The sequence below is a fragment of the Varanus komodoensis genome, unplaced genomic scaffold (genome assembly GCF_004798865.1).
Source record: "Varanus komodoensis strain SLA01 unplaced genomic scaffold, ASM479886v1 scaffold19, whole genome shotgun sequence".
Taxonomy (NCBI): domain Eukaryota; kingdom Metazoa; phylum Chordata; class Lepidosauria; order Squamata; family Varanidae; genus Varanus; species Varanus komodoensis.
The window spans coordinates 14,312,512-14,332,148 of record NW_025335550.1 but is presented as its reverse complement, the minus strand read 5'-3'; the positions used below and the strand labels follow the sequence as shown (position 1 = coordinate 14,332,148).

Sequence of the window (19,637 nt, the reverse complement as noted above, 5' to 3'; positions counted from 1 at the left end):
ACATGCCAAGTTTGAAAGGTTTCTCCTTTGAAAACAGCTGAAACAGCAAATGAAGTCAACAGAACCCCAACATTTTGTTCTGTATGAAATAACTTGAAGGACAATAGCAGGAACTACCTAGTAGCAAGAGGTTTCATGCAATGTTTTAGTTTGAGGAGGGGGCGGGAAAGGAAACAGAATTTCTAGATCTCTTGGGTATACTTGAGAATGCTGTCAAACATAAAAGCTAGCTGCATTAAAATACCTTTCAGCCTGATTCAGATTTTACACTCAGAGCTCAGCTTGTTGTAGCCACACTGACCTTCATTCAGCCTGGATCAGCCCAGTAAAACAGTGCAACAGCAATAACAATCACGTGCGAGTTGTATAAAATCAGAAATTATCCAGAAAAGTGCATTCATTTTGAAAAGATACTGCTAAGAAGAAAAACAACAACACCCTAATTGATATATGAATATCCAGGAGGGGAAAAGGTCATACTTTAGGCTCAATTTCAGTTGATGTCTAACATGCATGCAAGCTTCAAATTATGCTAACTGGGCAAGAAATCAAGCTTATCAGTTATAAACAACTTGAATGTGGGTGAGCTTGGGTTATGGCTTCTATTGTTCCTGGCCTCATTTATATATACAGTTTGACTTCTGGCTGCACCTAAATAAAGCCTTAATATTTCATCAAGAACTGCATATATACTTTAGATTGGTACCAGCATTGGAAAATCACTTTCCCTGAAATGGTCACTGCCACCAAAGGGCACTAAGCAAGTAGAAATCAATATTTTCTCCATATCAAAACACATCCTAAATAAATCAACACTGAAAAATAAATTAATGGATTGAATCAGAATATTCACAATATTCAAGAGAAAGATAATATCAAAATCTGTGCAGCTGGTATAAAGATGGTGAGGAATAAGGAAAAGAGGTTGTGCTTCAGAAAGCATTTTCATTCTTTTGTATTTCTGCTTATTGCAATTATAACATGCCTCTCCTCCAAGGAGCTCAAGGTGGCTTTCCTGGCTCTCCATGTCCCTTCATTTTAACCTCAGAGTCACCCTTCAAGATATACTAGGCTGAAAGAGAGTGACCAGCCTAAGGTCATCCAGTGAGGAAGGATTTGGGTCCAGGCTGCCTGGTCCTTAGCCAACAGGCTAATCAGTGCACCATACAAGCTCTGAAGTGCTTCAGAACAAATGGACAAATACGCTTTCATGTTGATCATCAGAAAGTAAATTTAATTTTATCTTGCATATCTGGGAGAAATGTCTTGCACCTGCAGCTGAGGTCTCAGCATCATTAAACAAGATACAAACGATAAAACATATATTTATTATTATCTTCATCAGTGTTACTAGTTTAAAGTTTAAAGTTTATAGTTTAAAGACATCAATGCCAGCTTCCTGGATGAAAGGCCTCTCAAAGTAGTCTACAATAAAAACCCAATCATCATAAAATAATTGTACAGTAAAATATCCAATATTAAAACCGTAAACTAATTCAGTGCAAGGTGCTCCTCTCAAGCCACAACAATCAATCATTTTAGGTGGCAACCTTAAGAGAGAAAAGAGCAAATCCAGTGAACGGAGAGGGAGACAGAGAATGAGAACTGTGAGGCAGTTGTGCTGTGAGCCAAACTCCTCTGTCAAAGTTTTTGCTAAACCGAAGTTTAGATTTCACCTGTGTGTGTTCCTGCTATTGTCCACTGGCTGCTTTATCAAAATGATATTCGCAAGCAGCCCAGCCACAGAGTGACTGTACAGGCATGAACAATGAGGAAATAGTAATTCAGCAGTCAAGCATGTACTTTGCAATCATTGGCATTAAAGGTCCAAGTAGCAGGTTCTGGAAAAAGAGACCTTGAAGAGCTGCTGCCAGGTAAGCTAGACAATACTGGGCTGGATGGACAGAGAATCTGACTTGTGTCCTGTGCAAAAATTTAACACTGCATAGCCAAAACAGAACATTCAATTATACCAGAAGGTACCAAGCTTCTGAAGCAAGCTCACTTACCCTGCCGGTCCTGTGCTTCAACTCAGCTCACTCTGGCCCACTGAGTGGGCTCAGATGACATAACTGTGTTTAATAAGCCACAGTGCCCCCCAGGTGTGCTACCTGCATGCTGCCCAATTTACCCAATTACCCTCATGGAGCATGGCTTGCTGTGATGCCAGAACTAGCAGTGCTGGAACAGATGATGGGTTCTGGGTGGTTTGTGACCAAGGCTTTTTAACAATGCTTGTGTGGTTGGAATGAGAGTGGCATGTCTTGGGAAGAATGTCCACCTCACTCCTTGATTCCTGCTATGCCTGTCTGTGCCTGTCTACTCCTGAATCAGATGGTGCTTGATAGTGATGAAGCTAGAACTGCTTGCCCCTTCGGATTCTCACAACCGCTGAGTTCACTGCTGGAAATGCTTAAGGAAATGCCTTGTTCTGCAAACCCAGAGACAAACTGTGACATAGGAGAACCATCGTGATATCTCTCAACATTTAAAGTTTTACTTCCAGGCACCCTGGGATAGGATCAGAGCAGTGGTGCTGGGGAAGTGAATTCAACCCATTCCCAAATAGTCATTTTCCTAATTTAAATCACCCCCATAGGCACCTTGTTAACAAATATTAGGCATGTTTGCCCTGAGACAGGTAAGATAGCCAAAGCATAAGTAGACAGAAGGTCTTCTCCTCCTTGAGGTACCTGAGCTGTGTAAACCCAGGCACATTGTTTGCTCTACTGGTAGCTTTGTGTTTCTGATAATACTGCATGGTCACCAGAAGTTCCTTACTGAACTATAGACTCTCCTTCCTTACAGGCAGGTTACCTGCTGTGTTTTAAGGCATGAAAGTTTAATTACATCATTGTTCTTCAGTGGTAAGCATGGCAGTGTGGCCATGTCCTCCCCATTGCATCAGTGATGCCATCACAGTTTCCTTGTTCTTAAAAGTTTGTTTAAGAAGCCAGACAAGCACAGGGAGAGAGAAAAAGAAGCAAGGAGAAAGTCACAGACTGATCGATAGTAAAAGTGAGCTCTGCATGGCTAGTTGGAGTAAAAAAGCATTAGGCCCCAGGTCCAAACAGGGTGAGGAACGGATATCTTCAACGTCTGTGACTCACTGTAGCTTTTATCAGGATTCAGAAAAGGTGCTATAGACATAGCAACCAAAAAAATACTCACAAGGTGCCCAGCAACATCAGACTTTTAGCAGAAATTATCCCAGGCTGTGCCCTATGAATGAGCTGCAAGGGCTCAGATGCAGAAAAGGATCGGTCCCCACATATCTGCTGTCAGATTAAAGATGCCTTTTCTATTATGTTTGAAGCGCACGCACATACCCAGAGCCTCAGCTAAACACGGGTCTCCTACAAACCTGTTCCATAGTTCAGACATGAAAATACCCATCAAGCTTGGAAGAAAACATTCATCTAAGCAGGAGCAGGAATTCAGAGAACTCTCTTTTGTAGCAACCCATGAAGTGGCCCTGGCGGGTCTTTATCTCTTGCTGCATCAACAGGTGTCTGAATAAAATGGGATGGGGTGGGAACTGCTTGGTTATGTTTTGTATGTTCTTACTTTATAGAGATATAGAAAAAGTAAAAATAGGCCATTTGGATTCCCTCAGTTCTGGTGTCATCAAAGTATACGAACTAGAGTCTTTTCACAGCCTAACTATTCTTTAATCCTTTCCAAAAAAAGTCTCACTTGATTCATAACCCCAGAACAAATCTGCTTTCCTTTTGTGTTTAACCCACAGTTTAACACTGAATAATGGATGCTTCTAGCCCACTGTCTTGAAATAGCTTCTTCAAAAAGGAGGAGGAAATATCTAAGTAAAAGTCTCTGACTGGAAAGAAGTAGATTTATCTGCCTTTGTGTAGAATAATGCTTTTCTTCTGCAAAGCCAGTTTAATTATGTTCTTAGCTCTATTCTTTAAAAAATCTACTCAGGGTTAAACATACTGATCTAGTTTTCCACAAAACAGCTTTCCCACCTCTTACAAGCTTTCTATTCCAAGTGCACCATAGGCAGTATTGCCAGGTCTTTGTATAGCAATGTGTCAGACACTGTCACTTGGAGACTAATGGGGTGAAGGCAGACTAGAAAAAAGAGGATATAATAGATGAAGAAAAGTAGAAAGAAAATTAAATAACTGCTGCATGACCATTTACTGTGCCACCGTGGTGGCCAATGTATAGAACTGCAGTGATTTTTTAAAATGCCATGTTATTTTTGTAAAACCAAAACAAGAATTTCATGGCAGAAACCACATGTCCAATATATTGTTTAAATATGTATTAATTGCCAATAACCTAGTGCCACTTTTCTTTCTCCCAAAGAAAGCACAGTACATCCCCATTTAGTCCCTTTGGCACAATGCAAGCATGGCCCACTTGCAGCTAGGAGTCCCTTCCTGCTGAGCCACTTGCAGTGCATTAAGAAGCAGAGCGATGAGGAAGGGCTCATCTGCACGTTTCTGCTTTCAGGGAGCCAGCCGTGTCAATGCAGCACCATATTTCTACAGAGGTCTAGATGAACAAGTTGAGAGGAGTACATCTCCATGGCCATGGCCACCTGGATTCTTAGTGGGAAAGAGACTCAGTGATTCCATCTTGCTCTTCAGTCCAGAGAATTTCTGATTCTCAGTGTTTGCACTAGTTGGAGCTGGCCATTTCGGACAGACTGGGAATTCTGTTGGTGTACTCACCACTCTGTTGCTTAATAGATCTCCACCTGAATTCACAGAGATAGCAAGGTGATTATGTTCATTCCAGTTTGGAAGATATATCAATGCATTCCCAATAGAGAACCGCATTCTTCCCCAAATATGGCCAAAGACAGAGTAGTTTTTACCTTTCAGATTTTCCCTTCTAATGGTGAAGCTATGCTGCAAAGTTTAAATATGGAAATAGTATGTTACCCCTAAAATGTACTTCTCTGCAGATGTAAATACATGAGTCGAATAATGAAGTTTCACACCAAGAAAAGTGTTATTTATATTAAAATATTAAAACTATTTAATGAGCTTTCTCCCCTTGCCCTCCAAAAAGTAAGCTAAGTGTGTGCCTTAACCTGCTTGAGGCAAAGGAAGTTTCAAACATATTGGATTTGAAACTAGCCATTATTTCCCATGTTGCAAAAATGGCCATTTTATTTCCCCACAGCAAATGAAACTGTCAGGAAAATTTAGATGCAATAAAACTGTGTGGTTAAACCAACATGCTGGATTTGGACTAAAACTGAATTAAAGGAATTAAAATTAAGCATTATGTCAGTCAAACATTATAAAAAGTATATTAAAATAGGAATATTTGGTGGGAAAACTTAGGAGATTTGGGCTCAGTGAAGCCCAACAGGACCTGTCCACTTCACCTCTATCAATTGTGTCACATTTGAAATTTGCACAATGAAAAATATTTTGCATAAGTGTCTTGCTTCTGGCAACCTTTCCACTTTTATAAAAAGTTGTCAAGACAGTGTGTGACTTTCACAGTGCAAAGTTTTAGAATGGTGGCTTCAGTCCAAGGCTAGCTAATAACGGCTGACATGCACTGGAATCTTGAGGCCTAAATCAACATTGTTTTCACAGCTGTAATTAAGCCACCTAATCAGAAGCACATTTTGACGGGACAGTTACTGGAAGCCAGACATTACAATTTCTTATGCCTGGAGCGCAGTTGCTCATGAGAGGTCCTCATTTAATTTCAGTGTGTGTATGTGTTTAAAAGAGGCAGTAAAATGGAAATACTGTGGGAGGGGGGAAGAGTCGTGTACAACTGTTGAAATGAAGCAGGCCTATGTGTTCATGCCTTGACCAACTTCACATCCCACCCTCCTTCGGCTCAGTGCCGAGTCCCCATCTCTCGAGTGGCAGCTGTACGCAGTGAGAATAAGACCTCTGCCAAGATCAACAGATGAGCTGGTCTGAACTGGCTCTCTGTGTGTTCCGATTGTAAATTGTGCTGGTGATGATTAGAGAACTCCAACACAGGATGTTGACTCTTAAAACTGTCCAGAGAAAATAAGTTTTGGGTTGTTTTCTTTCAAATTCAGGTTGGTTTTCTTAAAAAAAAAAAAAAAAAAAGCCTTTTGGTGACTTGGTACACAGAGTTGTGTCTATGACTTTCAGATGGTTCCTCTAACATAAATCCACACAAATTAAATAGCTATATTAATTTTTTAATATAAAAGGCCCTCACAACATTGCTACAGCAGGACCCTTCATCTGCAAGTGTTTATATAAGAGGGCTGCAGCTGAGTGCTGTTCTTCAACCAGCACACACGTAAGTGTTGTACGTACCTCACCACCTGCTAAAGGGAGAGATGCCCTCTATACTTTTCAGAATCTGGAAGCTGGTTATTGCTTGCTATCACTTCACTATGCCATGTTTTAAACTATGTCATGTTTTCAAGAAAATGACTGCATTATCATCTTGCTCATATGCTATGCAACTGCTGCTTTTGGTAACTTTTACATAAACTTTCAACCTCAGAGGCCAGTGTAAGACTATCAATAGGAAGTCCCTAGTCACTGGGGTCTGATTACATTTAGTTCTGCATTTTAATTGCATATGGATTCTATTAACTCATTCTTTTGCCTTATGGGCAACAGTTTAATCAAATTACTATAATGTTCAAATATGTTACAATAGCTTGACAAGGTAAAAGTTCACATACCTAGCATATACTATCAAAAAAGCTGTATGTAGGAAAGGAAATATTCTTTATAGAAAATAAGGGTGCGAATATATTGTCAGATTATTCTGTTCTTTTTTTAACACCTTGTCCTAACAAGTGCTATATGATTTATGATGTGGTTCTTGTTTCATTGCCATTGGTGCTGATCCAGGGAATCCCTTGCACAAGTACAAAGAACTTCCATTAGGGCAAGAAGTAACTTTTTTCATTTTGACAGATTTTCCTTCCTCTGAATTACATGCTACAGAGCCTGTGGCCCCTGGAAGCAACTTTTCCAGGGTACAAATGTTCACAGCAGCCTTTCTAAACCTGGTACCCTCCAAATGTATTGGACTACAGCTCCTATCAATGACTATTATGGCTGGGAAAGATGGGAGGTGTAGTCCAACTCATGCTCAGGGCTCCAGATTGTGCATTACAGAAGACTGAACCCTACCATAGTTGTCAGTATCAAAACCAGCATTAATGGTGCTATGGACTAATCAAATTGCATGATGTATAATCCTTGATTAGAATAATTAGTTATGTAACAGCAAGACCCAGTTAGACTGTTGTGAGTTAGTTACATTTTAAAGCAAGGAACCAATGTCTAATTGCTTACTTCCCTGAATTTAATGAAGACTTCCCCCTACTTTCTAAACTTGACCATGGGAGTTGACATCAGGATAGAATTTTGGAATTAAAGTGGGAAGACAAAATCTTAAATACTCTTCCAAAGTCCCAGTCAAAACTGTGGCTGCACCTACTTACACTGAGGTAAAAGAGCTCAAGAGCTTGTAGTTTGATCTTAAATAAAACTGTAACCCTTGAAATAGTCTTGGTGCTACTGAATGAGCTTACTGAATACAGCTATTTAAGTTTATGACCAGGTAACACACCTGTAAAATCAAAAGCGAAACATTCTGTACGGACTCACAGAACTATCTCACATTGTTGAATTTAACTTACTTTCTCCTGCACTGGCAAGGAGGAGAGCACAATTAGGAAGACTGTATTCTCAATGGAACTAGTAAGTTCTACATGCAGGAGTAAGATATCCCAATTTTTAGAAGACAACATTAAACCAAATAGTCAGCAGAAGCTTACATATACCAGAAGAACTTATCAGTATTTGAATCCATTTACTGAAGGGATATCTGTCAATCTGCTGCTAGATTCCAGATCCTTGAAGACTTGGAAGATGACTGCTGTATTTGTGAAAGCCCAAATGCAGGGATAGAAATGCTATATTAAACTTTATTTATTTGATTTATATGCTGCCCCACTAGCCATAGGCTCTCTAGGAGGCTTACATCATTAAATCCCATATAACATAAAACAATACATAACACAAGTAACAATGCACAATCAATGCCAGTAACAATAAAAATATAAAAATCTATCAAAATTCAATGAAACCAAGATATACAAAATAAAAATAATACAATATATACCTAGCCCAAAAATAAAACAGCATCATTAAAATGTATCATAGCAAAATCTAGCATTAAGACAAAGTGGAACAAATTGGCAACAGTGCATTAACATAAAAATAAGATTAAAATATCAATTAAAAAACCAAGCAAGCACCTAATCAAAATAAGTATGAAACAGGTATGTCTTTAGTTGGCACCTAAAGGCCAGGAGGGTAGGCGCCAACCGTAACTCCAGTGGAATCGAGTTGTAGTGTGGGCACTACGCTTGAGAAAACTCTCTTCTTTGCAAACTCCCCCCCTCACTTCATCGGGGGGGGGGCGAAGCAAGGCAGAGGAAGGATTCAGGTGAAAACCACAGTGACTGGGCTGGTATGTATGGAGAGAGGCCTTCCTTTAGATAACCAGTCCCCAAGCCATTTAGGGCTTTATATGTTGTTAGCACTTTGAACTGGGCCCAGATGGCAACCAGCAGCCAGTGTAGCCTGTGTAGGACTAGCATGATATGCTCATGGGTGCCAGTCTTCGTAAGCAAGTGTGCTACCCAATTTTGGGCAAGTTGCAAGGTCCAGACTGTTTTCAAAGACAGCCCCACGTAGAGTGCATTTCAATGATCAAAGCAGGACGTTACCAGTGCGGAGATGACTTTTGCAGGGCTCTGCTCATTCAAGTAGGGACGCAACTGATAGATCAGCCGAAGCTGACAAAAAGCGCTCCTGGAAATCAAGTCTACCTAGGCCATCAGCAATATCTCAGGATCCAGAAGCACTTCAAGGCTATGAACTTTATCTGTTGGGGGAGCACAGCCCCATCCAGAACAGGTTGAACATTCCTCAGCTGAACAAATAGCCTCCCTACTAACAGTACCTTCATCTCAGCTTACTGGCCCAAGCCCATCCCATTACTGAGTTCAGGCACTGGTTCAAAACAGGAATGCCTCACCTGGAGGTGATGAAAATTAGAGGTAGAGTACGCTGATGACACTTCAGCCCAAACCTCCAGATGACCTCTCCCAGCGGTTTCATGTACATGTTAAAAAGCATGGGGGACAAAATAGTGTCCATCTATTGCGCAAGGCCATGGCGCTAAGCAAACGTCCCCCAGTACCAATATCTGGAGATAGTTGGCCAGGTAGGAACAGAACCACCACAAAATGGTGCCCCCAACTTCCAACCCAGCCAGCCTCTCCAGAAGGATACCATTGTCAATGGTATCAAAAGCTGCTGAGAGGTCCAGAGGATTCAACAGAGTTGTGCTTCCCTTGTCTCTCTCCTGGCAAAGCTCATCTCACAGAGTGACTAAGGCAGTTTCTGTTCCAAAATCAGGCCTAAAGCCCGACTGAAATGGGTCTAAGCATCCAGTTTCCTCCAGAAGAGCCTGGAGCTGCCCAGCCACAACATGCTTGATCACCTTGCCCAAAAGGGGGATGTCAGCAACTGGTCGGAAATTGTTCATATCCCCTGGATCCAGGGCAGGTCTTAAGGAATGGTGCTATAACCACTGTCTTTAAAGAGGGGCGTTAACAACCTCTTGGACCCAGACTTGAGTACTCTGTATAGATTTTCCGACCAGCCAAGAAGGGCAAGGTTCAGGCGAGCGGGTCGTAGGCCAAACAGATCCAAGCACCCTGCCCACACCATCAGGCTGCAAGAGCTGAAACTCATCCCATAGAATGGAACAAGGTGGCACATTGGGCAGCTCTGCTGATGGAAGTGCTGCCCGCTGGCATTCAACAGGTGCCCAAATCAGATTACATGTTCTTCCTCCTCCTCCTCTCCATTTTATTCTCAAAACAACCCTGTGAGCTAGGTTAGTTTGAAAGCTAGTAATTGGCCCAAAATCAACCTGTAATTATGGCAGGGTGGGGAACAGAACCTTAGTCTCCCTAGTCCATCTCTCTAACCACTATACCACACTGGCTCACTTAAATAGTGGGACATTTTTATGAAGACAAAAAGTATTTGGGCTTTATGACTATTGGCAAGAATCTGTGGTACAGCCTGGGAATAAGCAGCCTATAAATAGTTTTTAAAAAAATAAACTTCAGAAGGATCAGACTCTAGCATGACTGTCCAGAGTGATTGGCAGCAGTTCTCCAAGGGTTCAGATGGGGGGGGGGGGGTCAGCCATGGCTGGAACCTGGAACTTTTTTCAAGCAAAGCATTACACCACTGAGTGAGAGTCCATCCCCAGTTTCCCAAAAAGAGCACTGGCATGCCACTATGTCACAGGCATTTTCCAGTAGGTATCAGTAATGCTCCACCATTGATCCATTGGTCACATAGCTCAAAGGCAGAACTTTCCAGGAACAAAGCCTTGCAGTTTGAATGCTGGAAAATACAATGTCCCCCATAACCCAAGATCAATCTGTAAGAAATGTGTCAGGATCCCTGCAACACATGAGTAACTGCATTTATTGTGCTTAAAATTACACAAAAGGAGCCACAGAGTTATGCTTTAGAAGACATTGATTATTTCAAATATCCCTATGACGTTACACTGCCTGTATGAATGTTTACTAAATCATGTCATCCCTACCCAACTCATTGCCTCAGCATGTGGTATTTCATCATAATGATGCATCATTGAAACAAACAAAATATCACACACAAAACTACATTAATGACAGAAACGTATGTTGGATTAAGACTTCAGTTAAGATATACATCCAAAAGCAACAACTCTTGGAATTTTCAGGGGTAGGATGACAGTCCAACTCTTTCTCCAGCTGTTATCTCACTTGCAGCTATTCTCTCCTGAGGATCATTATTCTTTTTTCCCTTCATCTGAAGTGGCCCTCCCGACCTTAGCAAATTTCCATCTCCTCTGCATCCATGTGACCCCCATCTCCTCAGGTTCTCTCACTCAGTCATACTCCTAATTCTTTATCCATTTCCCTTCGCCTCTCTTTTCTGATACAATCTAGATTCCAATGTACTGAGCAATTACTGGGAATTTCTCCCAACAAGCAATATACTTGCATAACTCTGTTTGCAGCCAGGTGGACATACTTTGTACTAAGCGCATAAAGACTTCTGCCGTGTTCTTTGTCTTTCAGCCTTCACAGAAATGTAGAACTTAAAACTTTCTAGCATTTACAAGAACCCCATTCTCAAGCACAAACAATAAGATTTCCAAGGCCTCATGCAAGAACAGGGAGGTGCTAGTTTCTTTGGCAGATGATGGCAGGCAGCCATGCTGCATAGTGGTGACCCTATTTGCTCTTCAGGTTGTCTCCCAGCAAACAAAATCTCTCCTCAACAGAAGAGCAACCATAAAAGGAAGACATGCACGTTTAGCCAGACTCTCCTACATAAAACAATCACAACATGGGCATAGCCAATATATAAACTCCACCATGAAGCTCAATTTTCTTATTTGTCTGATATATGATCAGATGTGTCTGAGGTTGGTGAAGCAAATACGGAGAGCTGTTTCTATAGCAAACTGTAAGAAAACAGGACTACTGCTGTTAAAACGAATAAGAAACTAGGCATGTAAAAACAGCCATGACCCCACCTGGGAGCAACAACTCAGCCACTGACTCCAACATTGGTGAAGAGGGGTGAGTCAGATGAAGAGGCATCACAGCAGCACCCCTGTGGGGCCAGCCAGGGGCCCTTTGACCCAAGTGCATCCAAACCAAGAGGACAGGTGATTTAAGGCTTTCTGCTTTGCATGGGAAAGGGGCAGAAGAGGGACATGGCCCTGGAAGACATCCACGTAGCCTAGACCATGTTCAAGCAAGCTGCTTGCTTAAAGCTCTTCATGCTTCTGCAGCTCTGATTTGCCATGTTACATGCTTGCTCTTTTCTTTGGGCTGCTGAGTTCAAAACAAGTCATATTTTAGAAAATAAAATCTTTGCTATATAAATATATATACAGATTGTGGAAAGCTACTGGGGAAGTTTCCAAGGCTGATTCAAATGTAAGAAGAGGCAACTGAACTCTGCCTGTAGCTGCTTTTGCCATGAATTAGCAAGTAAATGGCAGGTACTGAATTTTAGGGATTAGGTATAAAAAGTCCAATATTCATACATTGCTAAGACTTGGAGTACTTTGGGCTATATGTGCACCATTCAGGGATGAGAATCATTCCTTTGTTTTGAAGGAATGGCTTCCTCTAGATTTTTCTAATAACCAGAATATGTATCAAACTTTGGTCTTTACACTCTCAGAAAGTACCTCAGCAAAATCTCCATAAGAGTGAGAAAGGTGCTTGCCATTACGCAAGTACACATGTAACAGTGAAGTTATGTACACCTTCCTGTAATGAAGTTATATGTTCCTTTGACGTATGCACCAAATCCAAGCCTGAACAGCTATAAGAACTTTCCTAATTCAGCACTACACACCACCTGTAGTTTTGTGGTGTGGTTCAGTGGAACAGTCACCTCTGTTATAAGGTAAGCGTTATTTTCCCAGTTTTTGCTGATGTAAAGATTTCCCTTTTTGGACTCTTCAGTAATTAAGGTGCCTTAGACTACACATAGCACATTTGACAGGTCTCTAGATCATGTAGCAACACTGTAAACTGTCCATACTCCCATGCGCTAGCCAGTGAATCTGTGAGGACCAAGCATTGTGTAGATACAGTATTCGTTATCTGAACAACCACTGAATCAACAGATTTTGAGGAGATGTGGAAAAGGAAACCAATAGCAGTGGAGCTAAATAATATTAAAGGCAAGATAAAAGATTTTTCTTATAAGGACACTGAGAGTTCTAATTTTTTATGAAAGCCAGGGTGGCATACTGATTGGAGTGCTGGACTGGGACTTGGGAGATTCAGATTCTAGTCCCCACTTGGCCACGAAGTGCACTGGGTGATTTCACTGGGTTTCTTTTAGGAAAAAAGATGAGACAGAAATATATACATACATACTTTTAGGGAAATCATTCAGACTTTGAACTCTGTATATCCTTTTGAAGAGCTAAATTATCTATCATGTATGAATATCACAAATATAAATATGTGGGAGGGTCAAGAAAAATGCTGGGTAATGTATCTGAATTTTCTGGTCTGATAAATTTATATTCCAACATGCAAAGCTACACTAACATGGTTTTTACACTTCTGGATGATTTACAAAATAGGATTATGCTGAATCAGAGGCTATTTATTTAGCCATTCAAACCACAGCCCAGTACTTCAAAAGTGTTTGTCAGAACAACCTCCCTCAAAATTCTCTCTAGTCAAAGGAAAGCAGCTCCCTGTGTAGTGTCTGTACTTGGCAGGATTCCCACTCGCCTGTTCACAGCTTAAACACCAGTAGCAACAAAAAAGGAGAGAAAGGAGCAACCCAAAGATGCTGGTTCAACATGTAAACCAAGTGAATGCCAAAATTACTTAAGAAAAGTTTTGCATAATCTAGCTAAGGGAAGAGCCTTGGGTTTAAGCAGGTTATGAACCTGATCCTACACATGTCCATTACATGAAAATTCTCAACAGTACGTCTGTGTAGTCTCACTGTCAGCCTGCCATACTAAACAAGTGGCTTCACATCGGACACATCTGCACAATGTAGCAAACCACCCTGCAAATAAGGTATGAAATATGGGTTGTGGGTGAAACAACCCACAGTGTGTCTGACACACAACTGGGCTCAACCACGGATTATCCTTCACCTCCTTACCCCACAGTTCTCCTTCTATCCTGAAGAGCTGATGGCTGAAGCTATTTCATTTATCACTCTACTTTTTTGACACCCCTGCAGTTCCTCCCTCCATTGTTCCTCTTTCGTAGACTTTTTACAATTTCCACCAGTGACAACCACTGGTAGCCTCTCCAAAATGCTGAAGCAGCACACTAGAACAACTGCTTTATTTCTTTTATTCTTATTTAAATATCCCAACTGTATGCAAGTATTTTCACATTTTTTTAGAAAAGTATCTGCACACAAGGGCCAGCAGTTTGGCACTTCTAAAATACTCCCCCTGCAAAGATGATAATACTTGCACATACCTGGGGCACCTAAAAAAAGAAAAGTAAAAAGGGTGGCAGACCAGTGATGACAGCTTCAGTGTGCCCTTTAAGCACTTTGGTGAAGCTTAAATTGGCAGAGATTGTGAAAAGACTGCAAAATGGGGGGAAGCAAAAAAGCTGTGCTGGTGGTCCAGGTTTAGCCGGCACAGCAACCCCCTGTGGCTTGACATCAAATCTTGCCAGTGACTGGGTTTATATGACATAGCAACCTATCATCAAGCCACGGTGCTGATGATAATTATGATTAGAGATAATGTAATAATTTTCAATATTTCATTTCCAAAATCTAATGGTGTCATTGCCAAAAACAAACAAACAAACAAGATGCTATCTTCTTTTCATCTGTCTATCATAAGTGCATACAAGACAAAGACCTGGTTTGTATATCACAATATATCAGTGATCCTGTTATTCCAGAGAATCCTGACTTAATGGGATCAAGCAAGCAAGTGCCCACTCACTCCAAATTGGTGCTTCCTACCATAGGGAGTGTCTTAACAAACCAAAGACTCTTGATCCATAGACGTGATCCCCTGATCCATAGGGATTCTAGCTTGTCTCTCCCCCAACAAGTCAGAGCCAAAAACATGGTTTGTTCTTGGCTTATGATTCTGGATTGCTGGAGAGCAACATGGCATAATCCAAGGTTCAGATGTTTCCACTTGCAAGAAAAGCCAAGTGGGTGCAACTGAGTAGCACAAGAACACTGAAATTATGTCCAAATCTGTCTAGTATGTTTCAGATGTATGCAAATGCTATTACTTCCAGCCCCATATAAGGTATACAAACTTTTAAGGGGACTGTGTTGCCCTAAAGTGCAAAGCAAAACTATTAATAGTGCAATGTTTTGTTTCTTCCCAACATGCCTAATAAAACAAATAAAAATATACATGCAACATAGGCCAGCTATGCAGGACTCTGAAAAGTTTTGTAATATCAAGTTATAATACTAAGAAACAATGCACTCATTCAAGGGTAGCCAGACTTGCACAACAGAAGAGCCACATTACCTAAGAGTCAGATGTTTGAGAACCACAAGCGGATGCCCATGGGAGGCAGTGGTGCATGGGCACCCATGGGCACCCGCAGCATTAAGCAGCAAGGCGCCAAAAAAACTCAAAGAGTCACAAGCAGGTCCCAAGCCTTGGTTTGGCCACCCTTGCACTAGTTTTTTAGAAGATTAAAAATAGATACTTACTGAGTGCAAACTTTCATTTTCACGAAGACATGCTGTTTGGAGTTCTGATTTTAGGGCTGTAATGTGATGCTGGTGGGATGCTATTTCTCTTTCTAGGATGGAAATTCTGGAGACCGCAATTTGATAGACATCCATAAAGCTTACAATCATAGCCTTAAAGAAAAAATAATGGGGAATTATTATTGCTGATAAAGGCTGCCACCAAGCCTGTGCCAACTATGCTAAACTACATGTTTCTGAAGTTGTGATATCCTATTATCTAGTTTGCATAGAGTTAAACACACATTAAATTTAAGTACAAAATATCAATGCGTCCTTAAATAAAGCAAATTGTATGCATTTCTACCAATGGTAGAAATGTGTTATACTTGCAAAGGTTTCCCTCCCTGCTACACTGTTTAAAAAGAATTACATTTTGAAGCCTAAACAGAGCTTTTTGGACTCTACTTAAACTTATCTCCCAGCTAATTTCACTCACCAGAGAACACCACCAGAGGTAACTATGAACATTTTCAAAATGAATGGAGTTGCTAATTCTCCCAACTCACCTTTAAAAAGAATTAGATTTAATTTGGCATGAAACTAAAGAAAGTTACAGACCTCTGAAAGTAAATAATCTGATTACAATATAGCTGGGAAAATAATTCTGTTCAGGTATATAGTGGAGGAATGTCCCAGCCGTGTAATATTGATCAGACCGATAATAAAGTTAACTGCACAAGAGAGTATAAATGATTTGGCAGTGCTGGTAACTTGATATCTGACCTAAATAGTATAACACTGTTGGGATTATTGGACTTCTTTACAACTGGTTAATCACATTTTATAGGTTATAGTTTCCCTCTGAAGTGACCTATACTGATTTTTCAAATGTAGGAACAGCATTAAGGCTGATAAAAAAAATCTAGTTCTTTATTGAATAAGTGAAGATTAAAAACAGGTATGATGTGGTCTTTAGCCATTTTTTCCCTCAGATTAAACAACTTGATGTCAGGCTGGTAAACATGTTAGGATATCATGTTCAGCCCTAGGTATTCCTGAAACACTTTTGAGGTTCGCTGAAATGAGAGGGCTGATCTGATCTGTGGGCGGCAGCAGAAATATTAGTTAGAAGTAATAATCTGTTTAGGCCTGCTCTGGAGTCAGGGGAGACAAATATGCAAATTTACGGTACACCAGCAGACTGCAGCATTCATTTCTCACTAGCATCTTTGGCTGCACGTGGCCAGTTGTGCACAACTCTCAGAGATTTCCAGATGAGGCTTTCATTGTGTGCACTTGTCTTGTCTCAATCCCAGAATTAGACAGGGGAACCAGGTATCTTCCATTTGAAATGGCTCCATACTTTTCCATAATTTCCTCTGTCTTTTTCTTACCATAAAACAAAACTTGTTAAGGAGGAAAAGATGGAATAGCTGCATGATGCCTTCTGGTTGGTAGTGCTAGCATTTCTCCATCTGGAAGCACCCAGTTACTGTATCATGAGGCAGGAAGGGGAGTGTACCATGAAATGAAAGTAGGTTGTATAGCTGCTGTGCTTGGCAGATTTTGCCCTGTGCAACCTCAGTCTTAATAAATCCAAGACTGTTTTCACACATGGTACTAATACTGCCTGAGTCAGAAAGGTGTCACTTATGAATGATGCCAATACAAGGAAAAGAGCCTTATTATTAATAATAATTAATAATATAATAATATAATTATTATATATATGTTCATTACAAAGGAAGGATTGAAGGTGTTTTTTCACCAATCTACAGACATGTTTGTTGAAATAAGCCAAACTGTTACCAAAAGGACAAACAACACAGACAATATTTTTTGTGGAGAATTGCATACCCTGATTTTTTTTAACCCTACTTAATCATGCAAAAGCAAAAGCTTATCACTTACTGCACAAAATTCATTTATTTATTGTTCTCAATTACAGTAGGCTAGTCCTTGTTCTTCATTTTTAACACAGAAAAGGTTAAAAACCACTGTGTTATTCTGTTCAAATATCAGAAAGTTATAAAGTACAAATGACTAGACAGAATAACATCTTATGTAATCATAAAAAACTGGAGCTATTAGGAATCCTGCTATGATCCAGTTTAATCTCCCAAGTGAAATTTAGACAGGGCTATATACATTTTAATTTGGACAAGTTCTTTGAGGTAACATTTCCTACTTTCCCAAAAGGAACCACGGAACGTTCAGTATCAAGTGTTCAGAGTCTCATATTTAAATCTCAGTGGAAAGATGGTATTTCCAGTAGTCCAGTGTATTTATTAGTGTGCAGCCAAGACCTGATTTATTGCTGACTCAGCAAAAGTATCCTATGGGATAATTAAGAAAAATCAAGATTTCTGTTTAGGGGGAAAGAGCACTTATACAGTGTCTACGGTTTATAATGTAGAACTTCACTGTTGCTGAAATGTCTGCAAGGTTTACAGTGCAGGGCCCCTCTTTTGTTCTACATCATTCTAGACGATGCAAGTTTTTGGCAATGAATTTTTGGACTGTTCATTACATCTCAGATTTAAGATCACTTATCCTGCATGCTCATGTTCCTGAGGAGGAACAACACCTGGCAGGAGACCGCGCCCGCGCCCGAGAACCGCACCGCGCCCAAAGACCGCGCCGCGCACGCGCCCGAAGACCGCGCCGCGCACGCGCCCGAAGACCGCGCGAAGACTGCGCCGCGCCGCCGACTCCGCCGCTACCTGACTGCCCTGCCACGCCCCTGCACACGTGGCAGGTGTGCCCGGACGGGGTGGGGCGTCGGGTGGCCGGCGGCTACAAAGTGCTGCAGGGGGGCGTGCCGGCGGGAGGAACAACACCTGGCAGGAGACCGCGCCCGCGCCCGAGAACCGCACCGCGCCCAAAGACCGCGCCGCGCACGCGCCCGAAGACCGCGCGAAGACCGCGCCGCGCCGCCGACTCCGCCGCTACCTGACTGCCCTGCCACGCCCCTGCACACGTGGCAGGCGTGCCCGGACGGGGTGGGGCGTCGGGCGGCCCGCGGCTACAAAGCACCAGCAGCGGCCAAAGGGCGTCGGCCAAAGGGCGGTTTGCCGCCGTTTGGGGGGGCTGTTCGGGGGGGGGCTAGGCTGGCCAGGGGACTTGCTCTTTTGTTGTGGCAGTCCCTTCTGTTGAACGGCCAATTTTAAATGTTTTATAATTTTAAAGTGTTTTAACTTGTTTTTATGGAGTCGTCCCTGGCCATGTTGCCGCCTGAGTTTCCTGGGGAGCGCACTGGCGCCGCCATTGGTGTGGTGATGGGCAATGGACGTAATAGCGGTGGGGGCTTAACGTGTCTGCATAGAAGAAGGAGGGACAGATGGCTGACACCTGTCCCTACTTCTGGTTTTGCTCCCAGCCAGAAGGTGCCAGGGAGTCTTGTCAGTCGCCCCTCGGGCCTGACGGTGCTGTTGTTTAATGCCAGGTCGGCCAATAACAAATCTGCCCTCATCCATGACTTGATTGTGGATGAGGGGGCCGACCTGGCCTGTATAACGGAGACCTGGGCGGGAGAGGGGGGGGATGTTGCCCTCTCTCAATTGTGCCCGCCCGGGTATATGGTCCAGCACTGTTCACGGCCGGAGGGGAGGGGAGGGGGGGTCGCTTTGGTTTACTGGGCCTCCATCACTCTCACGGGACTTCCTGTCCCTTCGAGACCAGGGCTGGAGTGTCTCTACTTGGTGTTGGGCGACCGAGACAGATTGGGGATTCTGTTGGTGTACCGTGCACCCTTCTGCCCAACAGTCTCCCTGCCTGAGCTGACGGAAACGGTCTCGGACCTGGTGTTGAGGACCCCCAGGATGCTGGTCCTGGGGGACTTCAATATCCATGCCGAGGCTAGTTTGACCGGGGCGGCTCAGGACTTCATGGCTTCCATGACGGCCATGGGGCTGTCTCAACATGTCACCGGCCCGACCCATGAACGTGGACACACTCTGGACCTGGTTTTCTTGACGGGGCAGGAAGAGGGTGGTCTGAGGGTGAGGAATTTATGCTTGACTCCCCTGTCATGGTCAGATCATTTCCTAGTGAGGTTTGTGCTCGAGAGCGACATCTCCCTCTGCAAGGGTGCAGACCCGATTGTGTGGGTCCGCCCCCGGAGCCGGATGGATCCAGAAGGATTCCTGAAGGCTCTGGGGGAGTTTCCGGCTGACAAGACGGGTGCTCCTGTCGAGGCTCTGGTTGAACTGTGGAATGGGGAGATGACCAGGGCTGTAGACACGATCGCTCCTAAGCGTCCTCTCCCATCGGGCAGAGCCCGCTCTTCCCCTTGGTACACTCCAGAATTGAGGGCAATGAAGCAGGTTGGGAGACGGCTAGAGCGTAGGTGGAGGAAATCACGTGATG

The 19,637-nt window shown here is 42.5% G+C and overlaps 1 protein-coding gene across 1 annotated transcript in view; it reads right to left on the bottom strand.

Annotated features, from left to right (window-relative positions):
- Window positions 1–19,637, bottom strand: part of LOC123022145 (coiled-coil domain-containing protein 171-like) — a 191,429-nt gene that overhangs the window by 5,927 nt on the left and 165,865 nt on the right. The window contains exon 21 of the mRNA XM_044427586.1: window positions 15,288–15,440. Coding sequence (XP_044283521.1) covers window positions 15,288–15,440 — 153 coding nt within the window. The remainder of the gene's footprint in view (window positions 1–15,287; window positions 15,441–19,637) is intronic.